The sequence below is a fragment of the Epinephelus lanceolatus genome, chromosome 12 (assembly GCF_041903045.1).
Source record: "Epinephelus lanceolatus isolate andai-2023 chromosome 12, ASM4190304v1, whole genome shotgun sequence".
NCBI classification, from domain to species: Eukaryota; Metazoa; Chordata; class Actinopteri; order Perciformes; family Serranidae; genus Epinephelus; species Epinephelus lanceolatus.
Window position 1 is genome coordinate 27,425,830 of NC_135745.1, and position 27,982 is coordinate 27,453,811.

Here is a 27,982-nt window from a genome sequence, read left to right on the forward strand (position 1 = left end):
GTTCATCTTGTGTTTTTTATCTGCACCATAAGCACATACAGACAAAAATAACAATTAAAAAAATGTTAGCCATAATAACATGAACAGAAATGAGTTTATTTGATGTGTACAAAATGCTGTTGCTGAATCTCAATTGGTCAGCATCGTCAGCTCACAGCAAGATAGTTCCTGGTTCGAACCTGGCATGGGGGAGCCCCTCTGTGTGGAGTTTGCATGTTCTCCCTGTGTCAGCATGGGTTTTCTCTAGGTACTCCAGCTTCCTCCCACAGTCCAAAAACACGCAAGTTAATTGGTGACTCTAAATTGTCCGTAGGTGTGAATGTGAGTGTGAATGGTTGTCTGTCTATGTGTCAGCCCTGTGATAGTCTGGTGACCTGTCCAGGGTGTACCCTGCCTCACGCCCAGTGTCAGCTGGGATAGGCTCCAGAAGACATTTTGCTTTTGAAAAACACATCACTGTTATTTGCCAGTCTTGGTCTCGGCAGGTGGTTTTGGTGTAACCTAGTCATCAGAATAAATGTTGGCACTGTACATTTCCGCAAACCACTGATATGTTACATTTCTACATTTCATATGTAGTAGATCTGTTGAAACTTTACATTTCGATTTCCAGCTTTATGTTGTGACAACAACTGTGGTTAACGTGTGTTCGGCACACACACCACTTGATAACGTTTAGGAAAAGGTCATGTTTTAGCTCAAAATAACCACTTTGGTTGCTACAAACACGGCTGGAAATGTACTGAACGGTCATTAAAAAGCTCCCGCTTTTGCTGGTCTTGAACAGTGGTCTGTTTTGCTGCTTGTGTGTCACACCATCCACCATCCCTTCCTCCCCTTGATGAGAAACTCAGCTCATAGACATGTAATCAAAAGTACTTCATACTGTAGGTATAAAACGTGTAAATATACATAACCCGGGGTTTGCAGTGCCGACATTATATTCTGGTGACCGGGCTGCTTGATGTACAGAGGGCTGAATTACCACTATAGCAACTGCACTGGGGGTGCACAGCTTGTGGGCCCCCGAAAGCTCCAAACATAAGAGGCTTAACTGGCTTTTGCTAATTAAATTGAAAATTTGTTTGAAAAACTGTACCACTGAAACCCTGTATCAACAAGTTTTTATTCCTTACTATTAGCTTTCTACCAAAGAACACAGAACACAGATAATGTCCTCCATCTTAGAAAAACTCTTCACACTGCACAGAAAGGGGGAGGAATAAAGTTGAATAGGGGCCCAGTTGCTAATTGGTGCCCCACGGCCCCCCCTGAGGATATTCAGCTGGCCATAGTGTGTAACATGACATGACATGGCCTCAGAGTTCATCTCTGTTTGCACTGGCAGAGAGAGGAGGCACGCCACCACGAGCAGAGCGAGGAGCCTCAGGTCCAAACCCTACTTCCTCAGTGTCACGCCGCTGTTTGGCCCCCTCTCTGTCCCAGTCTGTTTCCACGGCCTCGTCGTCCCAGATGGTGGAGGTCTCTGTGTCGCTGAAGTAGCCGGGCTCGCCGGTGTAGTGTGTGGGGAAGAGCAGCAGAGGCTCCACTGAAAACGCTCTCAGGTCCCTCTGCTCGAAATGCTGCATGTACTCATCTCTGAAGGGGCAGGAGAAGACTCTTACTACACTTCAACGCCAAACATTTGTATATGCACACAGTGGATGAGACTCACTTGGGGTGCTTGTTGAACATGATGGGTAGGAACTCATCAACAGGCAGCATTTTGTTCAGAGGTTTTGCCTGCAGGAGTTTCCGGGCTCCGCTCAGTGAGAGGACGTAACCCAAGGTCCAGTAGGAGTAGTCTGGGTACACGAGGTTGCTGACTCCCTTCACCCAGTGCTCTGGCTCCTTCACCTGCAGCCGCTTACGGCCTACGTAACTTTAAGAGGACAGAAAAGTGACTGACAGGCACCTCAGACATTAAGAAGCATAATTTGAGTATGATGAAAAGCATTAAAGGGATAGTAAGGATCTTTTGAAGTGGGGTCATATGAGGTACTTATCCAAAGTCAGTGTATTACATGCAGTAGATGTCTGTCGACACACCCCCATTTTGGAGAAGCAGGCTGGCACTGACAGACATCTACTGTATGTAATACACTGTCTATGGATAGATACCTCAAACAGTCCCACTGCAAAACCCAGACTATTCTTTTAAAACACTAACATGAGGTCCCATTCAAGCCCCACTCGCTGTACATTTTCCATGACAGCCACCAGTCTGCTGCTAAACCTCGGCTCAAATCTCACATCATCCTCCAGCACGAGCACCTGCTGCAGTTCCTGCTCCACCACCTAGAGGGAGACACACAACATCTCAAATCTGTTTATGCTGTCACACCCATAGACTGTGTACATTTAAACCTACTGCCACATCAGCTTCACTGAACTTAGATAAGTTATGTTTGAAACAGTCAGGGAGCAAAGCTGCACCTGTTTCCAGATGTTGTAGTGGCTGAGGAAGCAGCCGATCTCCCCTCTAGTCAGCACACGGCCTGAGTATGGGTCTTTGTACCCAGGCAGCATGTCTATACCCATGGCCAGCAGCTGAGAGGAGTTCAAGGCTCTGTGGACAACACATGGAAACACATTTCCTCATAGTCAAAGTCAGCTATAAGACATTTAATATTTTCTGAGTATATAATATTTTCTAGTGAAGCCTCATTCCCACTGTCAGTTTCTACAGCGGTAATTCTAAATACACCAATTTAAACTGTTTAATCAAAAGCAGGTGTAAATATTACTCTTTATTACACACCAAATTAAAAGCAAATATGTGGGGCCATTAAACTAGACCATTCACATATTTTTTTGTCCTGAAATTGTACAGTTGTAGAGAAGTGTTCATATGGTACTCTATGATATACCTAGGTCACGCAAAACACTGTACTTTGGCAGGAGATATTGTGTCTCAGAGAGGGCACGTATCGGCTGGCAGTCTTGTTCTTAGCTTGTAAAAAGGCCTCTACAAAGAGATGTCACAAGGCAGAACCACCAACACAAAAAGGATGTCTGAAAATTATGAATGATGTGTATGATATGGAACAGTTAACTCACAGGATAAGAGCTCAACAGGAGTGATGTTGAATATGTCACAAAAATGAGTAGGTTTTGTGAGACAGGGTGATCCAGAGCTGTTGTTTTTTTCTCTTTCGTATGTATGTGGTGTTTCTCCATAGATGCAGATTTCAGGGGGGACAAAGGGGACAGGTCCCCCTCAGTATTTAGAGCATGTGCTTTTTACACCATAAATTGATGCAGAAAATGCACAAATTAATGCATTAACATTTACCAGAATGCAGGAAATCAAGTGTTTAACACTAATAATTTTCTGGCATATGACCTCCAAACCCCTCCTGTTTCATATGTGTCTTTTCCGATGTTGAAATGAAACCTATTCAACTGTGTTTCTGGAAAAGCCAAAAAAAAAAGAAAAAGACGACACAGAAGATGAACGTATAAAATGTGATGCACTGTTATGAAAAAAACAACCCAACATTATATGAAGTAACAAATCAGATCTTGCCAGTTTATTCCTGACCTTGAAAACAGCAGTTGACAAAACCAATGTCCACTTACTTGTCCTACAGCTTTCAACCACATCACATGGTCCTCATCAGCAGACTTAGTTTGCTTAGTTGCCACGGAAATATAAGCAACTCTAGCACTTCTTATCTGTGTTGAAATAAAAGCTGGCCCATTCATAATATGCTGATGAGGACCATTTAACGTGGTCAAGCAAGTAAGTCAGATCATGTTGTGAGCAGTTTAATGTGGGAACTACTTTCTGTCCACTGAACTACACCTGCCAACCGAATCACCACGCAGAAGGAGGCGTGTATCAGCTACTACCTCAACTAGCACCACTGAGCTAGCTAACATTACAGAGAGAAAATAGCTCCTACGTGAAACTGCTCACAACAAGGTCTGTGGATTATCTTGAGTAACTGGGTCATGATGTCTGCAAGGAGACATTTTGAATGCTTGTTAAATGTATTTTCTTGGCTCTTTGAGCACCACAGGCTGAGTGCTATCTAGTTCCATTATATTGGAGAGAAGGCAGACGTCTCTACAGCTGATATCTCCAACACTTGGCAACTCACACTAAAACAATCTGGACTGATAAATAGCACTACAGGTAAGAGGGAAAGTATGCATTTTTGATTTTAAGGTGAACTGTCCCTTTAATGCTGGTAAACATTTGACTGACTTTGACTCCTTAAGTATCTGAATGCTACTTCCACCACTTCATGATGAGAGGTGTTACTGTATATCATACTTGCCATCCACGGCTTCTGTCAGTGTGGCGTCGATGCCGAGGACAGCCAAAGAACTCAACATCCTGTCCCGCCGGTCTGAGCGGCGCTTCAGATTGATCAGATAGATCTATAAGTGGAGAATAAAATGACTGTTCACTTAAACAGCACTCCATAACTGGAGAAATATCTCTTTAGTGAATCTGTACCTCATTAAATCCCATCTTTCCTGGTTCTTTAGGCAAAGTGTGCATATACTGTGAAGGCTCCATGGTGTAGGCAACTGGAAAGTAAAGTTACACATTCACATTTCACATGAAGTATAGTAAATTTGCCTTTTCCTGCACAGTCGTTTTGGTTTCAGGAGAACTTCTTAGATCAGTTGAACATCTAACTGATGTGAAAGAGTCAGATGAGAGGGGGAGAAGAGGAAGTGAGAGGCAGAGGGCCTTAGCAGAGGAGTGAGACATGTGTCAGGGCTGTGAGAGCAAAAAGGCCCAAATATGCTCACACAGACGCAGGGAGACAGCAAAGACTGGAGATCGAGGGCCTGAAAATTACCCCCGTTGTCCAGAATTGTCAATTATCAGTGTCAACAACATTTCAGCACGATTAGAGGAAGTGCCTACTGAGAGCCTCCGTCAGTGTGTGGGTGAAACTCTCCTCTTCTTCCTCCAGTGTCTGGTCTTGTTTAAGAGGCACTGGTAAGTATCCATAATGGTCCTTATTGCACACGTACATCTGAACCCCTGCAGCAGAGCAGACAGATCAGGTCGCAGTGCATCTTTTCTTTATTAGACACGCAATATTAGATGCATTTCACCTCCAATGGTTAGCATAGTGTATGGTTCGACAAGACATTGATGCAGTTACAAAGTCATATGATTATGATATTATTAAGGAGGGTGATAATAAAGTTCATATGTCCATGTTTTATAGAGATGTTAAGCACATAGTACAGTACCTATTGCTTCATTCTAATCAAGATTTAAAGAGTAATTTAAAACAGTGTTTTATTTTCAACTAGGACTCCTTTTTGCCCATGATTGTGCATCTAACTTTTTTTTTTTCAAACCAGTCCAGTATTGAGTGAGAGCGTGCATCCAGCAGCGAAACACGGTGCAAAGTTACCACGCATGGAATTTCGCTCTGTCAATTTACGCCCACCAAAGTGCATGTTTTTACCACTGACAGGCTCAGATTGGTATTATCAGTGTCTGACAACATTATGAAAAGGATCCCTTCAGAGACAGACTTTTGTAAAAGAGTAAGATCCTTCTTGTTTAAATCGCTGTCACCAAACCCACCAGACTCCATTTTAAATAAACAGTAATTGTAGCATGTATAGAGCCAACATATTTTCATATTTTCACATTTAACTGGGTGAATTCAGGGTTTATTTCAACCAAACCAGAGTTGGTGATTGTTGGGACAGTGGAAAGATGAAGTGAGACAGTTTTTGTGTGGTTTATTTTGTTTATATTGACTTTGAATGAAGTGTGTTTTACAATGATAAAATGACTGTTTATTTAAATGGAGTCTGGTGGGTTTGGCGATAGTGATTTCTTGGCTGTTTCTGGTTAAACAAAATGGATCTTACTCTTTAAAAAAAGGTCTATCTCTGTAGGGATCCTTTCTGTAATGTTGTCAGACAATTATAATAACAATCTGAGCCTGTCAGTGACCAAAACAAGCACTTTATGTGGATGTAAATTGGCGGTCCAACTACAGTGGCGGGTGATTACATCCCTGCTTCAGAAATTGTTCCCATTAGTCACAAAAACATGGGAAAATAGGGTCCAGGTTGAAAAACACCAAAGTTACCCTTTAACTATTGTTACACATTAAAAGACAAGCATCTTCCAAAATGTAGTAGAGTTAAATTTTAACATGAATTACTGCACATGAGCATTATCATTAGTGTATACTAATGTATATAAACAGGCATTAGAAGTAGTTATTTAAAATATTTTTTAGGGGTAAATAAATGGTAGATCATGTTTTGCCCCTCATATTAAAACACAATAATATATGCCACTATTCCATCGTTGTGATGCATTTTAAAAAAGGGAAAAATGGGGAAAATAATCTTCCTACCAGGTAAAAAAACACACATCACAGTGTGCCACTGATGACAACCACCAAATGATAATCAGCAAAATCACAGTAACATAATCTCATGAGGTGCAACTTTAATTGAAAAGCACATATTGACAAAGACCTGCTGACCTGCTTGCTGTGAAGAGAAAGCGAAGGCCATGATGTCATCAACATTGTAGGGGTACTGGGGGTGAGGAGGGTGGAACGCCAATGCTTGGCTGGCTCTGCGCCTCAGGTCCAGCAGGAAGGTGGAGTGCACCATGGGGACAGCAAAGCAGCCCAGCCACTTCCATTTACGGATGGGAACATACTCTGGGGTTCGCCTGTAGTAGCCCTGTGCGTGTAAGAAGACCCTGGACAATCAGTTTCCTGCAGTTTTCAGTCAATATTCCACACAGGAAATATATATTCTGTTCTGGTCTCTTACCTGAGGAGTCACGCCACACCAGAAGTTGGAATAAAGGCTCTTTGATTCCAGCATTGGAGCCACAATTGTCAGATTCTCTGCTATCATGTCAGAAAGCACCTGAGGGTTTGTCAGCAAGTTGTCACTGTCCACAAACTGAGGGGAAAAGAGGGAGTATGACAGTGGTGATTTGATGCACCAGATAATTTGATTGTGGATAACTCCCCTGCACAACAAGATATCTCCAACACTCAGCAACTCACACTAAAACAATCTAGACTGACAAATGGCACTACAGGTAAGAGGAAAAATATGTTTTTGTTTTTGTATTTTTGGGTCCAAATGTCCATTTAATTCTTGCTCTTTATGCTCTGTTACTGTCTCACCAGTATGTAGTCAGCCCATAGTCGTCTGGCAGCTCTGAGTGCCGCCTGTTTTAACCTCATCACATGGGTGAACCGAGAGTCAGGCCAGTGTTTGGGACCCTGCTCATCTGCATAAGAGCTGAAAGAAAGAGGGACAGACTAATGATATGAATATTATAGGATCAGAGGATATCAGATTTACCACCACGCTGTTAAATATATAGGATGGCTGATAATAAATGGAGCTGCTGCCTCAGAGACAAAGTTTATGCACCTCGGTTGCTCTGCAGGCCTCCACTCCACTGAGTGGTAAAGGTGTTGAACTCCTCTGAGCCACTCGTGAAGCATGGCTGTGCTGTTGTCCACACTGTGGTCAGAGGCCGCCCTGAGGTCACAAGGAACAGTTCTAAACACTGACTTCATCTCTTTGTTTTCAGCTCTCTTTCTTTCTTTCTCACTTGTCTGAGAATGACTTGTTTGATGATGAACAGTGTTGTAGTATGTGAGGAATGACATTTACACAGTGCTGTTAAAATGCCCAAAAGTTGGTCAAAATCTTCCATGAAGCAAATTTGACAGCAAGGGCAAGTTTTCCAACTTTTTTCCAGAAATATGAACTCAGTTTTTAATCAAATGCAATAAAGAAATTACTGTAATTTTACCAGATGGCGACACGGTCCTTTGGATAGTCCAGTCTCTCAATGCATCCTAAGAAATAAGGGAGGCTGTGCTGTGCATTGCGGGCAAGGATGGTGATCAGCACTGTGGGCTTCAGCACAGAGGACTCCTGCTGGGCCGGTTGGAGGAGACGATCAGCTGACAGCTCCTCTGTGCCGTCCGTATGTAGGAAAAACTCTCCTGCTAAAATCATGAAATATAATCTGAATCCCACAAATCCAAGAGGCATTATTCCAGCAGGGCACCTTGATGTCTCTGTAGCCTCAGACTGGTGCAAGTCAGGGAGAGAGAGAGAGATAGTTTCTCACACACACGATAACACACACACACACAGAAACAGGGGCAGAGGGAAGGAGAGAAGAGAGACGAAAAAGAGATTGAAGACAACCGACATAGATATCAGAAGTTATACATTACTATTGTTACTACACATTTATCTATACATTCAAATAAACAAGTATTATCACTAGTACTATTATTATTATTATTATACAATAATGTTTTTTAATCTTATTTTATACTTGTAAAATTGCTATTTTTATTTGATTGTAAATTGTAAATGAAATGTTAATTTTTACATTTGTTTTATTTTTTGTAAATTTATTTTTATTTTTAGTATGAAAAGGTACAATGAATAATGTTTTTTAATATTATTCTAAAATTTTATAATTGCTATAATTAAAAAATATAATTGTCTAACCACAATTTTGTATATTTTTTTTTATCATTTGTGAATGCATATTATTATTATTATTATTAATAATAAAAGGTGTTGTAAAACATATAAACAGTTTATAATGTTTTTATAACCTTATTTTATAATTGTTATAATTGCTCTCTTATTTGTTTATGTATAACAACAATTCATATTTTTTTATTTTTGAAAATGGATTATTATTAATTATAATTAATCATTATTATTAAAAGGTGTTGTAAAACATACAAATCATTTTTACAATTTTAGAATGGCTATAATGGCTATAATATATAATGGCTTTTTTTTTTTTTTAAATCATTTTTATGTTTAACCACGGTTTAGATTATTATTTATTTATTTTTCATCTTTTGTATTTCCTTAACTATTTTTTCTAATGTAATATATATAAATGTACGGTCTTAAAAAGGATTAAAAAAAATATTTTTTGATATTGAATGCTTCAGCAATGGTTTGGTGTTATTGTGCTTTTTCTGACCTTAGTTTAATTTGCTGTGTGAGGTCTGCCATGCTTCCGCTGACAACAATTATGTCTAACAGTTTCCACCCGGACATATTACACTGCTGCACGCCGGCAAACCTGAAAACAGAGCTCACACATGCCGTGACAGCAGCAATATGTCCTGACATTAGACCGTGGCTAATGAGACAATGAGTTAAGGTTTACTAATCAAAATGTCGGAGGCTTCACACAGAGCAGAGAAACCTCCACCTCCGAACTGGATCCTTCAGCATCCGGCGGTGAGTGTTTGAGGAGCTCCGTGCTGCGTTCACGGGTCTGATGATAAATCATGCAGTAACCAGAGTTTGTTTCTTGTTTTAGTATCTGCAAATGAAGAGTCTAGAGGTTGAAGACAGTGAACAGCTACACGCAGCTTTCCTCGTGTACATGGATCTCACTGAGGGTGAGTTTGACAAGTTAAAGAGTTTAGCAGGAGCCATTACTTTTTTATTTGTTTGTGTATCATGCAGAGACAGGGGGTGATTAAATTAGCTGTATGAATTATAAAGGTGCCATCTCATATGTACTCTCACAGATTTACATAACAAGATCAATTCAAGTGAGGCATTTTAAAGAAAAAAATAAAAGATTAACTAAAGTCTAATCCTGACCAGTTGATATACTACACTTACTGGCCACTTTATTAGGTACACCTGTACAGCTTGTTAAGGCAAATAGCTAATCAGCCAATCACATGGCAGCAACTCAGTGCATTTAGGCATGTAGACATGGTCAAGACAAGCTGCTGAAGTTCAAACTGAGCATCAGAATGGAGAAGAAAGGTGATTTAGGTGACTTGGTTGGTTTACACACAACCATCTCTAGAGGATAGTCCGAGAATTTGGTGTGAACAACATGAAAGCATGGATCCATCCTGCCTTGTATCAACGGTTCAGGCTGCTGGTGGTGGTGTAATGGTGTGGGGGATATTTTCTTGGCACACTTTGGGCCCCTTAGTACCAACTGAGCATGGTTTAAACACCACAGCCTACCTGAGTATTGTTGCTGACCGTGTCCATCCCTTTATGACCACAGTGCACCCATCTTCTGATGGCTACTTCCAGCAGGATAACGCACCATGTCACAAAGTTCAAATCATCTCAAACTGGTTTCTTGAACATGACGTTCACTGTACTCCAATGACCTCCACAGTCACCAGATCTCAATCTTGGATGTGCAGCTGACAAATCTGCAGCAGCTGTGTGATGATATTATGTCAATATGGACCAGAATCTCTGAGAAATGTTTCCAGCACTGTGTTGAATCTATGCCACAAAGAATTAAGGGAGTTCTGCAAGGTGTAAGGGAGCAAGGTGTACCTAATAAAGTGGCCAGTGAGTGTATACTAACCTATAATGTTTTTACTTGTGTCTAGCCTGCCAAAGAAAAAGTTAAAAACATGTTCTAAACGGGAAAAGGTCCTGCATCTCTGTAATAACGTCTGAAGTACCCACTGCAGGAGGCCATAGACTCAGTTAGGCTCTGTGTGTCTTGCTCTCTGCAGTGCGTCAGTGGAAGGAGGTGTCTTGTGTCAAGAGCCCTGAGCTGCAGATGGTTTTGCTTGAAGCGAGGGAGAAGGAAGAAGCCCCTGTCCAGACGATTCTTCCACTTCCTGTTCACCGATCTCTGAGCCACAAAAGGTAATGAGATGCTGGAGAAGGTTTCTGCCCTCCTCCTTCTTTTGGTTTAATGACTGTTGATGTCTCCTCAAACTCACAACCTCCTCCTCCTCTCTGCTGTGCAGCATACGTCACGTGCTGGACAGAGGCTTTCCTATGTTGCTGTGTGCCGTAGCTGCTGACTCCACCCTGGTCTACCAGAGGATGACTGACGGGTTGGTGACGCCAGACCCTCCTGTTGGACCCTTCCAGGATTTAGGACGCCGGCAGCACCGGAAGAGACGGCAGAAGCACTGACTAGCTGGGGAGAGGACACCTTGGTGTTGTCGGTGAAACACAGTCGGTCAGTTGGTCCATCTGTTTGTGTAAGCTGCTCCTAAAAGAGAGCATGGCAGCCGGTGCAAATGGTGCTCTCAGTGAGAAACAGAAACTTGCTTTTGGTTTCGGACTCCTTAAAGAGAGATTCGTGGACAGTGTGCTCACACAGCTGTACACCTCACGGTTTGTGGTCGCATGCCTTCCTCAAAGTCTTTGAGCAGGACCTGATGAGTTGGATCCCAGGGAATCCACATGATATTCTGGATAAGTAACTATTAGAGCCTGACCGATACTTGATTTTTTAAGTTTATACAGATACTGGGATTTGAAAATTTAAAAAAAAAAAAAGGCTCACAGCGGGTGTTCGAGCACGGCCTCCTGTACTGCTCTGTCAGCTCCTGGTACTTGTTGTTTTGAATCAACATTGTTTTCACTATTGTTTAAACTATGTTCATAAAAATTCCAAAACATGTCTAATGTGACATGAAATGTTTTATATCTTACTAAATTAAAATCTAGTGCTTGCTGCCTTGTGCTATCATGTGACACACACCAGACTGGCATCATCGCCAAGGCCACACATCTTTTCGGGTCTCTGATCCACTTGGACGAGGAAGACTTGACGGGACATGACTGTGATCAACCTTAATTTATTAAGGTATCTTGAACGTTCAGGTTAAGGCAAGGTCGCAAAACATGTATTAGACATGTCTATAGAAGAAATGTTTATTTAACAAGAAATAAATGTATAGAAACTTGTGAAAATTATAATCCAAACATGTCAAATTGCATCGACATCTGCAGGATCTTTGGTTTTCTGTTCCCAAAAAGGGGCATGGCCTTGACGTTTTGCGAAGTGCCTGTATGTGACAGTCTGCTCTGTTGTCGTACGCAGCTGTTTACCTGCAGGAATGTCTAATGAGCAAGTAAAGTTAGCTAACGCTAGCAGTTTGCTCATTCACGAATGCCTGTGAAGTGCGTGTTTAATAACATATGGCTGTATTACTATATAGGCAAATCCATTTAAAGTAAAGTCATGGAAATGGGGTAAAATTTTATGAAAAGTGATGGAATTTTTTTTGAAAATTCATTGGTAAAAAGATGTGGTAACCCTGTATATGGTTGAGCATATTTAATATGCAGTAATAGGGTATTCATTTGAATAATATCACAACTGTCTGAGCTGTAATAAGTATTATTGTTGACAAAATGATTCACCTGGCAGGTTGTTCTGTTGGCTTTTCTTCAAAGTAAAACCACATCATCATCTGGGTGGATAACTTACTGAAAACACTTTTTATTTTTCTAGAAAAACAAAAATTCAACATAGAAACTGAACACAACATAACACCGGTGAGCGAAATCAGACTTCTATGTGACGTAGCTGTGTCCACCCTGCGGGGTTTTAGTAGGGACGGATACTGACACAGGGGACGTCAGTAACCCTGCAGTGTGAGTGCATGAGTGTCTTTTTAATGGTGCAACAGTGTCTTAATGGTAGGAAGGACTTGACTACATGAGACAGAGATTACAACACTTCAACCCTGAGCCTTATTCAACATAAATACTCTACATCATCGCAGAAACAGACATGGACAGACAAACACACCGTACTGGTCGACATACTGTAAAAAAGAGGTTCATACTGTGTCTTGGAATGCAGGAAGTTTCAAAACTGTTGACTTCTCAGGGAGGCATTCAAGGACGAAATATTCAAAATGATGCAGATAGAGACATTATTTTCGCTCTGAGTGTCCACGAGAGCGCGGGTTGCTTCTGCTGTTGATTTATATGTGCAACAGTTTCAAATGTCTATAGGAAGTCTCAGTGACGGCCATGTTCCATGACTTATATCCAAGGAGGGAAAGAAAAGCAGGTGTGTTTTAAATCCCAACATCTCTGGCATCCTGTAATGGCTTCATTAAGGAATAAAAATACTAAACCATCTTTGATTTGGGGTCATTTCTCTCTTGGTTGATATATGAACATGAACTGAGGTTGTGAGCAGGAGCGCAAAAAGGTGCTTGATTCAAGTCAGTAATCTGTTTTTCACAGGCGTGTACATACGAGGGACAGTCCCCCTCTACATGGTAACACATGGTACGATCCATCCATAACACTGCCATGAAAGTTTTTTGATATTGGGACTGACGGATACACGACCACAGTGCTATGTCATATCGTCCTCCTCTGAGCAGTAGTCACGGCCCTGTAAAGAAAAAAGTGTGCATTACATTTTCAGTCTGTCTATGAGTGTGTATTTCATATTCTTATTATCACAATATTGATATATATCATGCTATGGCAAATGTATTCAAAATTCAATGTATAATAATAGTTGTGTACTTTGTCCACCACTGCAGCACTCAGTGAATCCTGTTTTCAACAATACGTACTTTAAATAACCACACCAGTAAAAAGCACAGGACGTGACAGATTGAGGCTTTTTTTTTTTTTTTTTTTTTTTAGGTATCATCATGTCATCTGTTGTGTCCTCACTTGCTACAGATTTGCTGCTGTGATAGGATTAACCTCCATTGTGTCATTTAGCAGGAGCTTTTTACAAAAAAAACCCCCAAAACAAACTACAGAGACAAAAAGTGGTGCTCCAATTTCTTACTTTTTCTATTTTCTCATCCAACATCCTGAAGAATTCCTGCTGACTCTCTGAGGAGTGGATGCTCCTGCAAAGGAAAATAGTACAGCAGGTTAAGGCCTTCCGATGTAACTCATCATGATGAACAGTTTAGATGATGTCTAACAAAATAGACAAACACACAACCAATGTACGACACATAAATCCATGTTAATGCTACTGCGATAGCAACAATAGCATCATCAATCAGTGACACTTACAGAATCTTTCCATTCCCGTTTGACCCTGTTTCATCCATGTGTTGACCTTTACCGAGGAGAGCACTTTTCTCCTGCAAGATATCCAAGCAAGCACACACACACAATCAACCATCTGATCCAAAAGTGGTCTCATGTCCCATTATTCAGGCAAATGGAAAACACAGCATGAAATAAAAATAACAATTAATTAAGAAATTCTCAGCCCAGTCCGCAGGAAAAATGTTGTCATTGTAAGTTTCTGCAAACCAAGGATACGTTACATTTGCACATCTGCATGATGTAGCAGATACACTGAAACTTTATGTTTCTTGGTTATGGTTAGGAAAAGATCATACCTGGTTTTGGGGGCGCAATCCTGGAAATGCAATGGTATCTTAGTTTAAAAAAAAACAAACAAAAAAAAAACAGTTTCGTGCCACTATTATGGCAGAAAACACAGCAAAGTCTCTGAAAAAACAACCACCTTTCATGGCACAACCCCCACTGGAAAAACCGTGACAGTTTTCCACAAAACACCCACATTTAAAGCCCCAAAAGCCACAGGGAAAACAGTGATGGATTGCTACAGAACACCCAGGTTTGGAGCCTAAAAAGCTGGTGAAAACACTGCGAAAGGTCACCACAAAAGACCCATGCTTAGAGCCTAAAGAGTTGCAGAAAACACAGTGACGGGTTGCTACAAAACACCCATGTTTAGAGCCTTAGGAGCCACAACAAACACAGGGAGGGGTTGCTACATAACACCACTGTCAGGAGCCTGAAAAGCTGTCGGAAACACAGCGATGGGTCTCTACAAAACACCCATATTTAGAGCCTCAAAAGCCATGGGGAAAACAGTGATGGATTGCTACAAAACACCAAGGTTTGGAGCCTAAAAAGCTGGAGGAAACACAGCAAAAGGTCACCACAAAACACCTATATTTAGAGCCTGAACAGCTGCAACAAACACAGTGATGGGTTGCTACAAAACACCCACATTTAGAGCCTAAAAAGCTGCAGGGATCACAGTGACAGGTTGCTACAAAACACCCATGTTAAGAGCCTTAAAAGTGGCAGGAAACACAGTGACTGGTTGCTACAAAACACCCATGTTTAGAGCCATAACAAACACAGGGAGGGGTTGCTACATAACCAACTGTCAGGAGCCTGAAAAGCTGTTGGAAACACAGCGATGGGTCTCTATAAAACACCCATATTTAGAGCCTCAAAAGCCATGGGGAAAACAGTGACTGGTTGCTACAAAACACCCATGTTTAGAGCCGCAAGAGCCACAACAAACACAGTGATGGGTTGCTACAAAACACCCATGTTTAGAGCCTCGAGAGCCACAACAAACACAGTGACGGGTTGCTACATAACACCACCGTCAGGAGCCTGAAAAGCTACAGGAAACACAGCAATGGGTCACTACAAAACACCCACATTTAGAACCTTAAGAAATACAGGAAACATAGCAACGGGTTGCTAAATAACACCCACGTTTGGAGCCTAAAGAGCTGCAGGATACACAGCAATGGTTCGCTACAAAACACCCACATTTAGAGCCTAAAAAGCTGTTGGAAAACAGCAATGACTTGCTAAATCACTACAGGTTTTGTTGTTTGTTGCTCTCCATCAGTAGCCTGCAATGCTCTGCAGCTTGGCAGGCATCTCCCCTGGGTGACACCCCATCCATCCCCTTCAACTCCAGATGACAAAGTCAGCTTATAAACTACATCACTTTAGAAACGATGATATGATACTTGTGAAATGTGCAAATGTAATCTTTTTGTGGTTTACAGAAAAGTATAATGGGAACAATTTCCTCTGGCGACTGGGCTGAGAACTCTACAGTTGCCTTATATAATAAGGCAAACACGTCTAATTACAAAGTTTACGTCTTGACATATTTTGACAACAAATTGACTATTTTTACAGATAAACAGAAGCTATCATAATATACAGTAAATGTCCCATTACAGATGACAAATAGAATACAAAGAGTAAAATAGAGCCACGCACTGTGCTGTCCTGTCCGTCCACTCCTCCCTCGTCTCCACTGATGTACTTGACTTTCTCCACCCCTTTCATCTTGTACTCATCTGTGACAGAGTGGGAGACAGAGAGAAAGGGGGGAGCACATCTCCTCTTATTAATACGCGACAGCAGAGGACGACACACACAGCCACCCTGATCAGCACAATCCTCTGGGTTAATAGTTCTCACAGTTCAGTACTTGGCAAAGTAATTATGTGCTTGAGTTCTCACGCTCTGGACTAAATCCTCTCTTAACAATGGTTGGCGAGCCGCGAACACATGAGCTGTCAGCCCGATTCTCTTCTTTTCTCTGCCTCTCCATCTTTTCTCTCGCACATGCACAGCCCCCTCCTCCATCTCACTCCCACGCATGTAGAATGGAGGAAATGAAAATACAGTTGCGATGCATAGTAATGAAGGCCAGATGGACTCATGCACTCACAACTCATCAGATTAAAGGGATAGTTATGATTTTTTACAGTGGGGTTGTATGAGGTCTTTATCCATGTCAAGTGTATAACCTCCAGTAGATATGAATTTGAGGTAGCTCCGGTGTTCTGTGAGCTGAAACCACTGTTTCTGCAGGAGTCTGGCTTTGAAGAGAGCATATGTAACAGCTTCAGTGACAGCAAGGTCAAGTGCTGAAAATATTCTAAATGTGGCATAAACCTTAACTGATAGTGATTTTTTTAGAAAGCTAAAATACATTTTGCTGCTTCTCCAAACTGAGGGTGCATTGACTGACCTCTACTGTATGTAATACACTGACTCTGGATAAGTAACTCAAACAACCCCACTTCAAAAATACCAAACTAGCCCTTTAATGGGGTGCAAGTTATTATTGAAGTTCACAGACAGTTATTTCTCTTTCCAGAAATCACAACTTAACTCATAACCTCAAAGATAATCCACACACCTTGTTGTGAGCAGTTTCATGTCGGAACTATGTTCTTTCTACCAAACTACATCTGAGGAAAGCGTGCATCTGCTCATGGACAAGAGGCTTGCACTCATGACAGTGTGAGATGTAATGGCGTCCTCTTCGGCTGAGCTGTAACGTTAACTTGCTCAGTGGTGCTAGGTGAGCTAGCAGTTGATGCACGCTTCCCTCTGTGCCATGATACGGTTGGTGGGTGTAGTTCGGAAGAAAGAAAATAGTTCCTACATGAAACTGCTCACAACAAGGTCTGTGGATTATCTTGAGTAACCGGATCATGATTTCTGGAAAGAGACATTGCTGGTGTATTATTTCTTGGCACTTTGAGCACCACTAGTCGAGTGCCATCTAGTTGGAGAGAAGACAGACATCTCTACGGCTGATATCTCCAACACTCTGCATCTCACACCAAACAAAGTCTGATGAAGACTGATGACTGATGAATAGCACTACAGGTAAGAGGAAAACTATGTGGTTGCGGGGATCTGTCCATTTAAGTTTGCATTTACACAGTGTTCTTCTATTATCATTATTATCTTTTTTTTTTTAAAGCACAACTTTTCTGTCCCATCTGACCTCCAGTTTATATTAAAAAACTTGAGATGAAACCTATGAAAATACTCATTCTGTTTACAGAGCAATATGAGTTATTCTTTTACATCCCAGCAGTGACTAAGGCTTACTCATACCTGCAGCTATTTTTGTACTTTCTTTACTTGTATTTCAGTCATTCATTTTCCGTAGCCGCTTATCCTGTTGGGGATCACGGAGGGGCTGGAGCCTATCCCAGCTGACATTGGGTGAGAAGCAGGGTACACCCTGGACAAGTTGCCAGACTATCACAGGGCTGACACATAGAGACAGACAACCATTCACACTCATATTCACACCTACGGACAATTTAGAGTCACCAATTAACCTGCATGTCTTTGGACTGTGGGAGGAAGCTGGAGTACCCAGAGAAAACCACACAGACACGGGGAGAACATGCAACCTCTGCACAGAGGGGCTCCCCTACCCGAACCGGTGATCCTCTTATTGTGAGGCGACATTTTGAGTTCCTTTTCAGGCAAAAATACCACACAATTACAAGCTTGTCAAGTGTGAGAATCTGTCGCTGTTTTCTTACATAATGCTAAATTGAATATCTTGAGGATTTAGACTCTTGTTCAGATAAACAACACATTTGGAGATTTACATTTTTGGCTTTGAAAAACTGTGACATTTTTAAAAGCATTTCATGGGCCAAACAATTAGCACAACATTACTGCTGCATTAACTGATGATAAAATTCATTGTTAGTAGCACCCCTAGAAAAGATTCAATTTAAAAACAATGGTAGCACCTTATATAGCTCTAACTGACCTTTCATGCACACCTGCCTTTAATAAAGCACTAATCAACAGTTCCATCATTATCTGAGAGCATCTGGATCACTATTCAATATTGCTAACAATTTTCAAGAAAAATAAATGTTTCTTCTACACAGTGGACTTTTTTTTAAATACTCATATAAACATAATGTTGCCTAACCTTTAAAAATCCAGGCATTGCAAGAAGTTTTACAAATAAACTTCCATGTCAACAATGAATAACACTGATGAATTGTGGCAAATATTTCATATCTATCAAAAGTCCAGTCTCAACCAGAACTAAAACAAGGATATTAAGAGAGCAGAATAGCACCTAAACATAGAGGTGCATGGGAAAATGTGTGCAGTAAACAGACTGACCAGAGAGAAGGTCCCCATTGCTGTAGGCTTTATTCTGGCCCTCCTCACCGTTGGGCACGGCTGACACCTGCTTGGCAGAGGTGCAGCCCATCTCCTCCTCCTCAGCTGCTCTCCTCCTCACCCCTGAGCATTACAGGCACACCTGAGGTCGTGACACAGTATGGTGAGATATGTGAGTTCAGGAAGTTATTTTGTGAGCCTCAGATCACTGACAAGCCTCTTGATTAAGGTCTGTCTCTGGGGAAATCATCTGAGGAGCATCTCTCCTTAGAGACATCCATTTGAGAGTGTGGCCCCTGTAATTATCATTACTGAAAGGGCTTACCTCTTAAAGGAAATAACAGTAAACAGATCTTTATTTCACAGAGGAAGAATTCCCCTGAACTCCAGCTTGGGAATCACTCATTTTTCATAATCAATTAGTCATGAAGCGCCCCACCCTAGAGTTAAAAGACGCGGGCATCCCTATTTATTCATGAAAAGACAGTAAGATAGACGGTGCAGTCGGGCTGTGAATCATGCACACGCCGGTCTGGGAAAGCACCAATCAGAACGTGCGCACGGCGGTGCCAGCTGCACCGCAACAATAAGGCCTTTCAAGCTGTCAAGATGCCACCGTGCCAAGCAGACGGGTCATTTCTATTAGTGAATGGGGGGTTTCTGTGGCGCTCAGAGGATTAAACTGTGGCCGCCGCACAAGTGCGCCCATCTCCATCGTTATATCGGCTTGTAAAACCCGCAGCACTGTGGCAAACATGACGGAGCGTTTGACCAAATCACAAATGGTGTTGTGCATTAAAGCTCTGGAATATGCAGGGTGATTGATCTCCATATGGCTGATCCTAAACGCGCTGACCGCACAGCTGAGTGCAGCTGCAGAGTCAGCTGCTCCGCACACATCATCATCATCATCATCATCATCCTCACTACATTTATGCATTTATATTGATACAAGCTGCAGCACATAGACAGTGCATCACTGGGGTATCTCACGGTATTATAGGCAAGCAAATAATGAACGAGATATGCATTCGCTTTAACCTGCAAAATGTCAACCATCGTGTCATTTCACAACATCACAGAGCGGGGGTAACGATCGGGATTCCTTAAACAAATAATAACAATAGAAGGTGCGAAAAGAGCAGCCATTGCACGGCCAGCAGGAAGCGCCGACACGATATGGCAAATACGGATCCAAACAAACAATAGATTGCAAAATAAACATGCACCGATAGGGCAGAATTACCTCCCTGGTTTGTCCATGGTTCCTCTGGTTGTAGTTCAGAGAGGCTTCACTCCAGACGGAGGACCCAGACAGACCGCATCATCTGCACCTCTCGGCTCAATACAGGCATCAGCAGTGGAGATGCAGTCAGTCCGTCTGCCAGCTGTCTGGTCGGAGCTCATGGCCTCATACTCTGTTAAAGTCATAACATGGCGCCAAACGGTTAGCAAATAAATAAACAAGTAAAATAAGAATTGAATTTTATATATTTGTTGAGGACTCGCTGTTATTTACGGCGCAAGACACACCATCTTACCTTTTTAAGCGATGGAAATTTGACGACGAAGTTTCATCAGTTGCCACTCGGGCATATTTCGGCGGCGCACCAGGAACTTCCGGTCTGCTCGTTCTTTCCGCATCATCAAAGTTGACAGCATAGAAACATTCAAAGTTTTTAAAGTTGACTCCCTGCGACAAAACCCGACAGCTAACGCCGCCGATTGTTGACCTGCATCGACATGACTTCACTAACGATGATCGCTCGTGTGTCGGACGGACTTCCGCTCGCTGCGTCGATACAGGAGGATGAACAGGTATGAATGAAAGCTAGCTTCCCCATATAACCCCTCTATATGAGGAGCACTACACGCCAAACCCTATTCAAAAAATGTCATATTTAAGACTGCTAGCTTATCCGCCAAGGCGTAGACCTCCCAAAAACAAGCTTAAAGACTTAATTTTGATTTTTAATAGTGAATTGGAAATTCGGTATATAAATACGGTAGGTAATCCACGAAGCAGCAATTTATTTAATAACACTATAACTTAAAAACATAACGTTAACATACGTAGCTAAGTTAACATTTCTGCAGCCCATCACTGTGTAAATCATTTTACTGAAAAAATGTGGAAATAAAACAGCTTATTCAAAATTTAGCTAAAATGAACATATATTTAATGCAGAAAAATTGGTCAATTCTTCGTAAAAGGTTTGAGGTTTAACATTGAATATTAGCTCCGTCTACCAATAAGCATGACTTTCACATTAACCTGTCAAATATATTAAAGGGGGGCGCCATCTAAATTAATAATTCCACTATGTTATTTCTATCCCTTGGAAAGTTCATTTAATATTTGCGAATATGAGCTACTCCCTCAAAGCCAGAAACCAGTCTCAAACTTGTGACATCGAGGTATAAAGTAGGATGCACAATAATATCGACCGATATTGGCTGTAAAATAAAATATCGGAATCGGCCAACATGCTGATAATACTGGCATGTCATCGGTATGGGCCAGTATCTCTTTACAATGAACTATCAGAACACATTTTTCTTAATTTGCACAATGACTAAATATTACATACATTGAAAATCATTGTATTTCATGTCTCCATCTGCTGGTGGGCCATCACAATAAGAGAATGCATGCATAATATGATGTTAATTCCACTACAGAAGAGACCTGATGATCACTAAAATTAGGTGGTGAAAAGTGGATATATTGATATCATTTACACGAGTTGTAACATATCGGCATGTTGTGCATCCCTTGTATAAAGTCTGGAGCTGCACCACATATTAGTTGGAGCCTGATTTTGTTAGCCTACAGAATGTTTGTTTTTTTTATACTCAAATGAGCTTTATTCTAATGTAGTGATCTCAGTTCTGAAACAGAAAATGTACCCATATACTCAGAACATTCCCCTGGCTGCTCTGAATGTCACCTATAACATCTTTCACCATTCATTGTCTGTGGAGCAGCTCCGGTCTTTAAACCCTCTGACATCACAAGTTTGAGTTTTAGCACTCTAGTTTTTGGATTTGTGAGTGTTGTTCATGTTTACTTACCTATTTTTTTTTTGCTTTGTCAGTCAGGAAGAGACCTCCAGCAGTACCAGAGCCAGGCCAAGCAGCTCTTCCGTAAACTGAATGCTCAAAGCCCGGAGCGCTGTACCCTGGAGGCCGGGGACATGAACTTCCAGTAAGTTACAACTAGCACCAAAAGGAAAATTCGCGTTGCTTCTGTGATGTTGTGCAGTTAGTTTGGTGAGATTTAGTTTGATACCAGGCATCAAACTCATAAAATAACCACTGAGTTAGACTGAACTTGTATTTTTCGTTCTCAGCTATGTAATAGCACAGGGTGTATGCTACTTGTTCCTCTGTGAGGCTTCCTTCCCCAAAAAGATGGTTTTTGCATACCTTGAAGACCTCCACAGTGAGTTCTATGATCAGTATGGACGGAGAGTGCCCACAGTGACGAGACCATACTCTTTCATCGAGTTTGGTAAGACTATTTGTGATGTGGTACATTTTTACCTTCTGCAGAAATAATAAAATCTGACTAAAATTATGTCATACATGCATTGTTCCAGATACATACATCCAGAAGACAAAGAAATCGTACATTGACAGCAGGGCCAGGAGGAACTTCAGCAGTATTAACACAGAGCTACAGGACGTCCAGAGAATTATGGTGGCAAATATTGAGGAAGTTCTGCAAAGAGGAGAATCTCTCTCTGGTAAGTACAGGAACAAAAAACTAATTTAGCCAGGGACAAAATACCAAGAACCAAACCAGTAACAACTTTGCTGTCACTACTACCTTTGTGAAAATCTAACTTTACTGTGTGTGTGTCAGAGATGTCGATTGTACTTCAAAGTCAGTTTTTGTCTTTGAAAGTGTCCCATTCATCTCATCTTGATACTTTTATTCCCCTCAGCTCTCGACACAAAAGCAAGCAATCTGTCCAGCCTGTCGAAGAAGTACCGTAGCGATGCCAAAGACCTCAACACCCGCTCCACATACGCTAAGGTGGCTGCTGTGGCAGTGTTCTTCATCACACTCGTCGTTTATGTGCGTTTCTGGTGGCTCTGATGGACTCTCAAAGGACTCTGACATATGGGAGAGGGTGAAAATGCATCTACACTGATCCTGTTACAGTTGTTCTATACCAGGGTGCCTTAAAGGGATCATCAGTCCCTACTGAAGGTAGAAATCCTTTTCTGTGCTTTATCCAGCTTTGACTTGTGCCATATATACAGTATAAACTGAGCCATAGGTCTGTGATGGGACTCATCTGTGTATAGAAATGCTTCATGGTGAGTTCAAGTACATCTGCTAACTGGAATATTTAGAGCAATGTGTTGATAGTTAACATGTCTAACCTGGTATAGGGGTTTCTTTCAGAGTTTGAGCATTAAAGAGAAACCATGTATGAATCTGCAGGTTTTGTTTAAAGTCTTAATACTGTGACAAAAGAATGTTTATTGGTCAAAAAGTTTACATTGTGACAATGTCTTAGTGAAAATATTAAATATTTATCAAATTGTCGTTTCTGATTCACAGCTGTATTTCTGACACAAGTTATGTTAAAGGTATACCATGCAGGATTTCACTGGGCTTGGCTTTCATTTTGTCTGGCGAGCACTGAAGGAGAGGATGGGGCTGACTAACCAACAATTCCTGCACAGTATACCTATAATATCATGAACACACAGTGACAGTCACATTCTGTACATACACACCCTGTGAATCCAGCTCATGTTCACACAAAGAACATGCAGAGTAAACAATGTGGACGTACAGGAGAAGGAGCAATCATCTACACACCTCTGGAAGCTGCTCTGTACAACCAGAGAGTGGACGATCAGTGTTGGAGTGAAACCACTGAGAGTCTGTGGAGGAGCACGTGATACTGACAGGCATAAATACAGTCTCAGATGGTTAACTGTCGATAGATCAGATTTTAGTTGCAGATGTCGACGATATCAAAAGAGAGGTGAACAATGTAAAGCCTGGAAGTGCGCTCCTGCCGCCCCTGCTCCGAGGAAACTCGACTTCCTGTTGTTGTTGTTGACTTCTGGGTTGTAGAGTTTTTCACGGCACCATTACAAGAGCAGAGTTCTCGTCCCTTTCTTGTCCTCCAGGGTGATGAATGGATGTTAGACAACAGGCTTATGCCATCAGATCAAAGTCGTCTCTCTGCAAAAGAAACACAGCGGTTGTTTTAATCAGCATCAGACTTTAGTCCAGAAAAATCATCAGTGACACTTGTAGATTCATGACTCTGATTCAAACACAAGATGGTCATTTGCATTGAAACTAAACAGTTACGCAGTGTGTGTACAGCTATAAACAATTTAAGTCCTTTTTAATACCACTTTAAATGTGTGGCAAGGCATTTCAAGGACACGCGTCCACCCTGTTACAGCAGATATGTGAGCGGCTCCTGAAAACTCACCTCATCATTATAATTCATGACATGCTGCTTGATCTTGGAGGAGTCCACCCATGTGACAAAATCTTCCATATTTCTGGAAAAAAAAGTCACAATAATAACGTCAATATTAATTTCATTGTCTGCAGAATGGGACAGTTTGTGTGAAATGCTGCATTAAATGGTGGTTCAGGACAAAACAAAATGTGGACACTGACCTTGTGACGAGAAACGCTGGGTCTGTGACGATGTCTGGGCCGACGCGCACATCTGAGACTGAGTCAAGGTCAAAACTGCAAAACACTTTGAACGCTTGGGCGGAGACAAAACACACCAATCTCTCAGAGGAAATTCAAGACATAAAACTTCACTACCAGAACATAAACTCTTGCAGTAATGCAGTGCTGAGGGATACGTCCTTGTTCGATGAAGGTGATGGCTGTCTTCAGGTTCTGAGCCATACGGAGGTTCAGCATGATGCTGGGCAGCCTCCTCCTGCAGGAGTCACACAGGTGAAGCGAACGACAGACTGGTGATATATGATCACATAATTAGAGTATAACATGTTTTTAGGGTGATTTACCTGCAGAATGAAGAAGCTGTGACTTTCTCTGTGAGGGACAGATTCTGTTTGGTGGGCAAGAGGCCGATACTGTACCTTATGTGAAGAAACAATAAGATTATCAGTGTGATGTGATTTTAAACAGATAAATAAGAGTGTCCAAAACCACAAAGGACAACAAACACTACTGCGTGTCAGTACGGAGGAGCCTGTGTCATGAAAATTGTTGTCATCTTTATCTTTTAACTCCTCCTTTTAACTTGTCCTGATGTACTTAATGTGACAGAGGATGAAAAGGTGATACCCCCGTGGAAATGCAGGGGTATTAATAAAAACTCAACAGCAATGTCTCTTTCCAGAAATCATGACGCAGTTACTCAAGATAATCCACAGACCTTGTTGTGAGCAGTTTCATGTAGGAACTATTTTCTTTCTACCAAACTACACCCACCAACCGTATCACCGTGCAGAAGGTGATGTAGCATAAACAAGACTTAAAACAAGAGAGGCTCAGACAAAGAGTTGCACAACTGAGGGTCATTTAATCTCAAGAGAAAAAGCCAAAGACTTGATACATCATGACAATTCATAGTGTGTGACAAACAAGCATTGTTGGTACTGTTGGTACTTTCCAAGTGTTATTTCCTGCCATTCAAAAACCTGGCTCAGAGAACAACTGATTCTCCCAAATTGAGCCAGAACTCCACCAAACCACGACTGAAGTCACGTAGGCCCTTTGGCTAAAGTCACGTCAGGATAACAACAACAGTTTAAACAAGGTCATCACCTACACTGTAAAGGAAGTGAGCATCTACGGCTCGCTCACTGGCACCAGTGAGCTAGCTAATGTTACAGCTCAGCCGAGGAGGACGGCAATTAATGTTTACATGTCACGCTGTCACAAGCACGAGCTTCTCGTCCATGAGTAGTTACACCACAAGCTGAGTGCCATCTAGTTCCATTATATTCGAGAGAAGGCAGACATCTCTACAGCTGATATCTCCAACACTCAGCAGCTCACAGTAAAACAATCTAGATTGATAAATACATGTAAGAGGAAATGTATGTAATCTTGAATCTTGATTTGGGGGTGACCGGTCCCTTTAAGCCCAAACGGAGCAGGATAACTCACATATCTCGCTTAGTGACACAGGCCCCAGGTGTTGACTGAAAGTTATTAGATGACTCTATCAAAGCAAACAACATCATACGGAGAAACTCACAGTTTTTCCAGCAGTCGGTGTGTGCTCTGAGCTCTGAAGCCATCTTTCTCATCCAGGTCTCTGATTTTCTGGGCAAGATCTCTGATGTTTCGACTCAGCTTGTTGTACCTGAGAGAGAAACATGATTACTAAAAAATGAATTTGGTATTGTATGTCTATATTTGTTCTGGTCAGTTAATAACCTTAAAACAAGTAGAATTTGACATAATTTGGTTCATTCAAGTTATATAATTAATATAAAGGTTTAAAAATTCTGACACAAAGTTTATAACAATCTTCAGGCTTTAAGCTCTGGTATCTATTATTTGGCAATTTTGGTGAAACTTTAGCTGTACTGTGAAATAAGATGAGAAATATTTTTGATTTAAATGTTAATCTAACTATTTCAGAAGTCACCTTTTGACTCCCACACTTACTCACCCTATGTCATGTTGAATTTGAGAAGAAAACCTTGTCTCCACAATGAACGAAGAATCCAGAAAACATAAAATTCTTAATGTCTAGAAGTCATAGGTGACCATGTTTAACAACATCAAACCATCTGTTTACAAACTCTCACACAACTCATGCAGTATAATCCAAGTTTTGTATATCCAGTTGTATGCTCAGTACTTCCCAGACAGACCCTTTTCAACACGGAACTCATCGGAAAGAGAAACTTATCTATGCTCCCTCCTAAGCCAGACTCCATTGACAAAAACAGTAATTTAACCTCGCTGAACACAGGAGCTGCTGGTCTACGACTGCCTCCATCAGTTTGTTGCATTCCCACCGTATGTTATTCTACACAAAAATTCGGCCCACTTTTTGTCACCCTACTCCCTCCACATTTTTCAACATATCATTCAAACCTCAAAATACCCAGCTAAATTGGGATATGTGTGCTTGTGTTGTTTCATTCATATCTTCATAACTTTCTGAAATATTCACCGTTTTCCAAGAAATTCTCATCATTCAAATGAGCAGAAGAATATTCAAATTCAACGTTTTTCAAACACGTAAAAGCCTATTTCTTCACTCATACATTCACATAGAAACTCCAACTTTAAATATTCCCAAAAGTTGGAATGGAATGAGAAAGTTGACTACAACTGAGAATGTACAAAAGATAAGGAGCATTTTAGACTTGTTTGAAGCTTGATAAAAATTCCCTTTTCAGGAATGGTCAGAGCTAGAGCTGGGGACTCAACTGTCAAGAGTGCAGAGAGCTTCTTACATTTCTCTTTAACTCAATGTCACGCCCACAATTGTGCCTTTGGTGTTTTAAAGGGTTAGTTTGGATTCACCAAAGTCACTATAAAATATAAAATTACTATAACTATAAATGGAGTCTGGCTTTGAAGGGAGCATGGATACATTTCAGCTGTCTGGGATGTAGTGAGCATACAACTGAATAAATGAGACTTGGATAACATATTTAGAGATGTTTTTGATAAAGTTTAAACGTGGTCTCCTATGACTTCAATTCCTCAATTATTTGGTCGGTTTTTGGATTCCCCGTTCATCGTGGAGGCATGTGGGAAAATACGGTTTTCTTCGTGGATTAAACGCAACACAGGGCGAGCAGTTGATACGCCCATAATCATTTTGTGCTTTAAATATTCCCTTAAACTCAAAATATACACACTTGACGTTTTTAATCGTACATTGGGTAAATTTAAGGCAAAAACAAGGTAAGCAAAGTGTACTGTAGCCAGCACTACATCCACAGAGCCGTTGTGTTTCTTACTTGGTGTAGTCCTCCCTCTTTTCGATGTGATACTTCCGCAGTACTTTGACCTCGTGCAGGTTGTTGTCCACCTCCCAGTTAATGAAGTCAACCTTCTTCAACAACTTCTGCTCATGGTGCTTTAATTTACGCACCATTTTTACGACATTCACTGGCTAAACACAGTTTAATTACGAGACGACCTCCTCACCACTGAGACTGATGAGAAAACACAGGGAACGCGTGTGCTTCTTCTTCGACGATCATTTAAGGTCGAACTTTAAGTCAACGTGGGCTACAGCGCCATCTACCGCAACATTCAATCAAACGCAGCTAAAAACAATTTAACATCTTTACCTCCTTTTTTTCAAACCTCTTTGCTAAACAGGCGTCCCCATTATTTAAAACATTAAAGCTTTACATTCACAGTGTTGTTTTATCTCCCTAAAATATTATATATATATATATATTTTAAAAACTTTATTTAGAGCAGTGGTCAAACAAAAGAACCAAAACCAGACATCAGTTTCATCATCGT

At 41.2% G+C, this 27,982-nt stretch overlaps 5 protein-coding genes across 5 annotated transcripts; 2 read left to right on the forward strand and 3 right to left on the reverse strand.

Annotated features, from left to right (window-relative positions):
• Positions 1-90: 90 nt before the first annotated feature.
• colgalt2a (collagen beta(1-O)galactosyltransferase 2a) lies at positions 91-8,209 on the reverse strand. The gene is made up of 12 exons (XM_033651303.2): positions 7,793-8,209; positions 7,405-7,515; positions 7,152-7,269; positions 6,787-6,921; positions 6,489-6,693; positions 4,889-5,008; positions 4,469-4,542; positions 4,283-4,389; positions 2,437-2,569; positions 2,171-2,298; positions 1,676-1,882; positions 91-1,599 (listed from the first exon to the last, which is right to left on the reverse strand). The coding sequence occupies exons 1-12, from the start codon at positions 8,035-8,037 to the stop codon at positions 1,320-1,322; spliced, it is 1,863 nt and encodes a 620-aa protein (XP_033507194.2). The 5' UTR covers positions 8,038-8,209; the 3' UTR covers positions 91-1,319.
• An 858-nt stretch (positions 8,210-9,067) lies between these two features.
• tsen15 (TSEN15 tRNA splicing endonuclease subunit) lies at positions 9,068-12,085 on the forward strand. Its single transcript, XM_033650802.2, has 4 exons — positions 9,068-9,264; positions 9,347-9,428; positions 10,530-10,665; positions 10,770-12,085. The coding sequence occupies exons 1-4, from the start codon at positions 9,199-9,201 to the stop codon at positions 10,939-10,941; spliced, it is 456 nt and encodes a 151-aa protein (XP_033506693.1). The 5' UTR covers positions 9,068-9,198; the 3' UTR covers positions 10,942-12,085.
• A 146-nt stretch (positions 12,086-12,231) lies between these two features.
• LOC117272075 (uncharacterized protein C1orf21 homolog) lies at positions 12,232-20,168 on the reverse strand. Its single transcript, XM_033650803.2, has 7 exons — positions 20,046-20,168; positions 19,751-19,922; positions 18,505-18,646; positions 15,820-15,899; positions 13,819-13,889; positions 13,583-13,646; positions 12,232-13,171 (listed from the first exon to the last, which is right to left on the reverse strand). The coding sequence occupies exons 3-7, from the start codon at positions 18,593-18,595 to the stop codon at positions 13,133-13,135; spliced, it is 345 nt and encodes a 114-aa protein (XP_033506694.1). The 5' UTR covers positions 18,596-18,646; positions 19,751-19,922; positions 20,046-20,168; the 3' UTR covers positions 12,232-13,132.
• Positions 20,169-20,182: 14 nt separating this feature from the next.
• sec22ba (SEC22 homolog B, vesicle trafficking protein a) lies at positions 20,183-23,124 on the forward strand. The gene is made up of 5 exons (XM_033650799.2): positions 20,183-20,322; positions 21,603-21,712; positions 21,858-22,018; positions 22,107-22,253; positions 22,455-23,124. The coding sequence occupies exons 1-5, from the start codon at positions 20,248-20,250 to the stop codon at positions 22,607-22,609; spliced, it is 648 nt and encodes a 215-aa protein (XP_033506690.1). The 5' UTR covers positions 20,183-20,247; the 3' UTR covers positions 22,610-23,124.
• imp3 (IMP U3 small nucleolar ribonucleoprotein 3) lies at positions 22,962-27,699 on the reverse strand. The gene is made up of 7 exons (XM_033650800.2): positions 27,466-27,699; positions 25,737-25,844; positions 24,535-24,609; positions 24,367-24,446; positions 24,170-24,221; positions 23,976-24,048; positions 22,962-23,716 (listed from the first exon to the last, which is right to left on the reverse strand). The coding sequence occupies exons 1-7, from the start codon at positions 27,600-27,602 to the stop codon at positions 23,690-23,692; spliced, it is 552 nt and encodes a 183-aa protein (XP_033506691.2). The 5' UTR covers positions 27,603-27,699; the 3' UTR covers positions 22,962-23,689.
• Between the last annotated feature and the right edge of the window lie 283 nt (positions 27,700-27,982).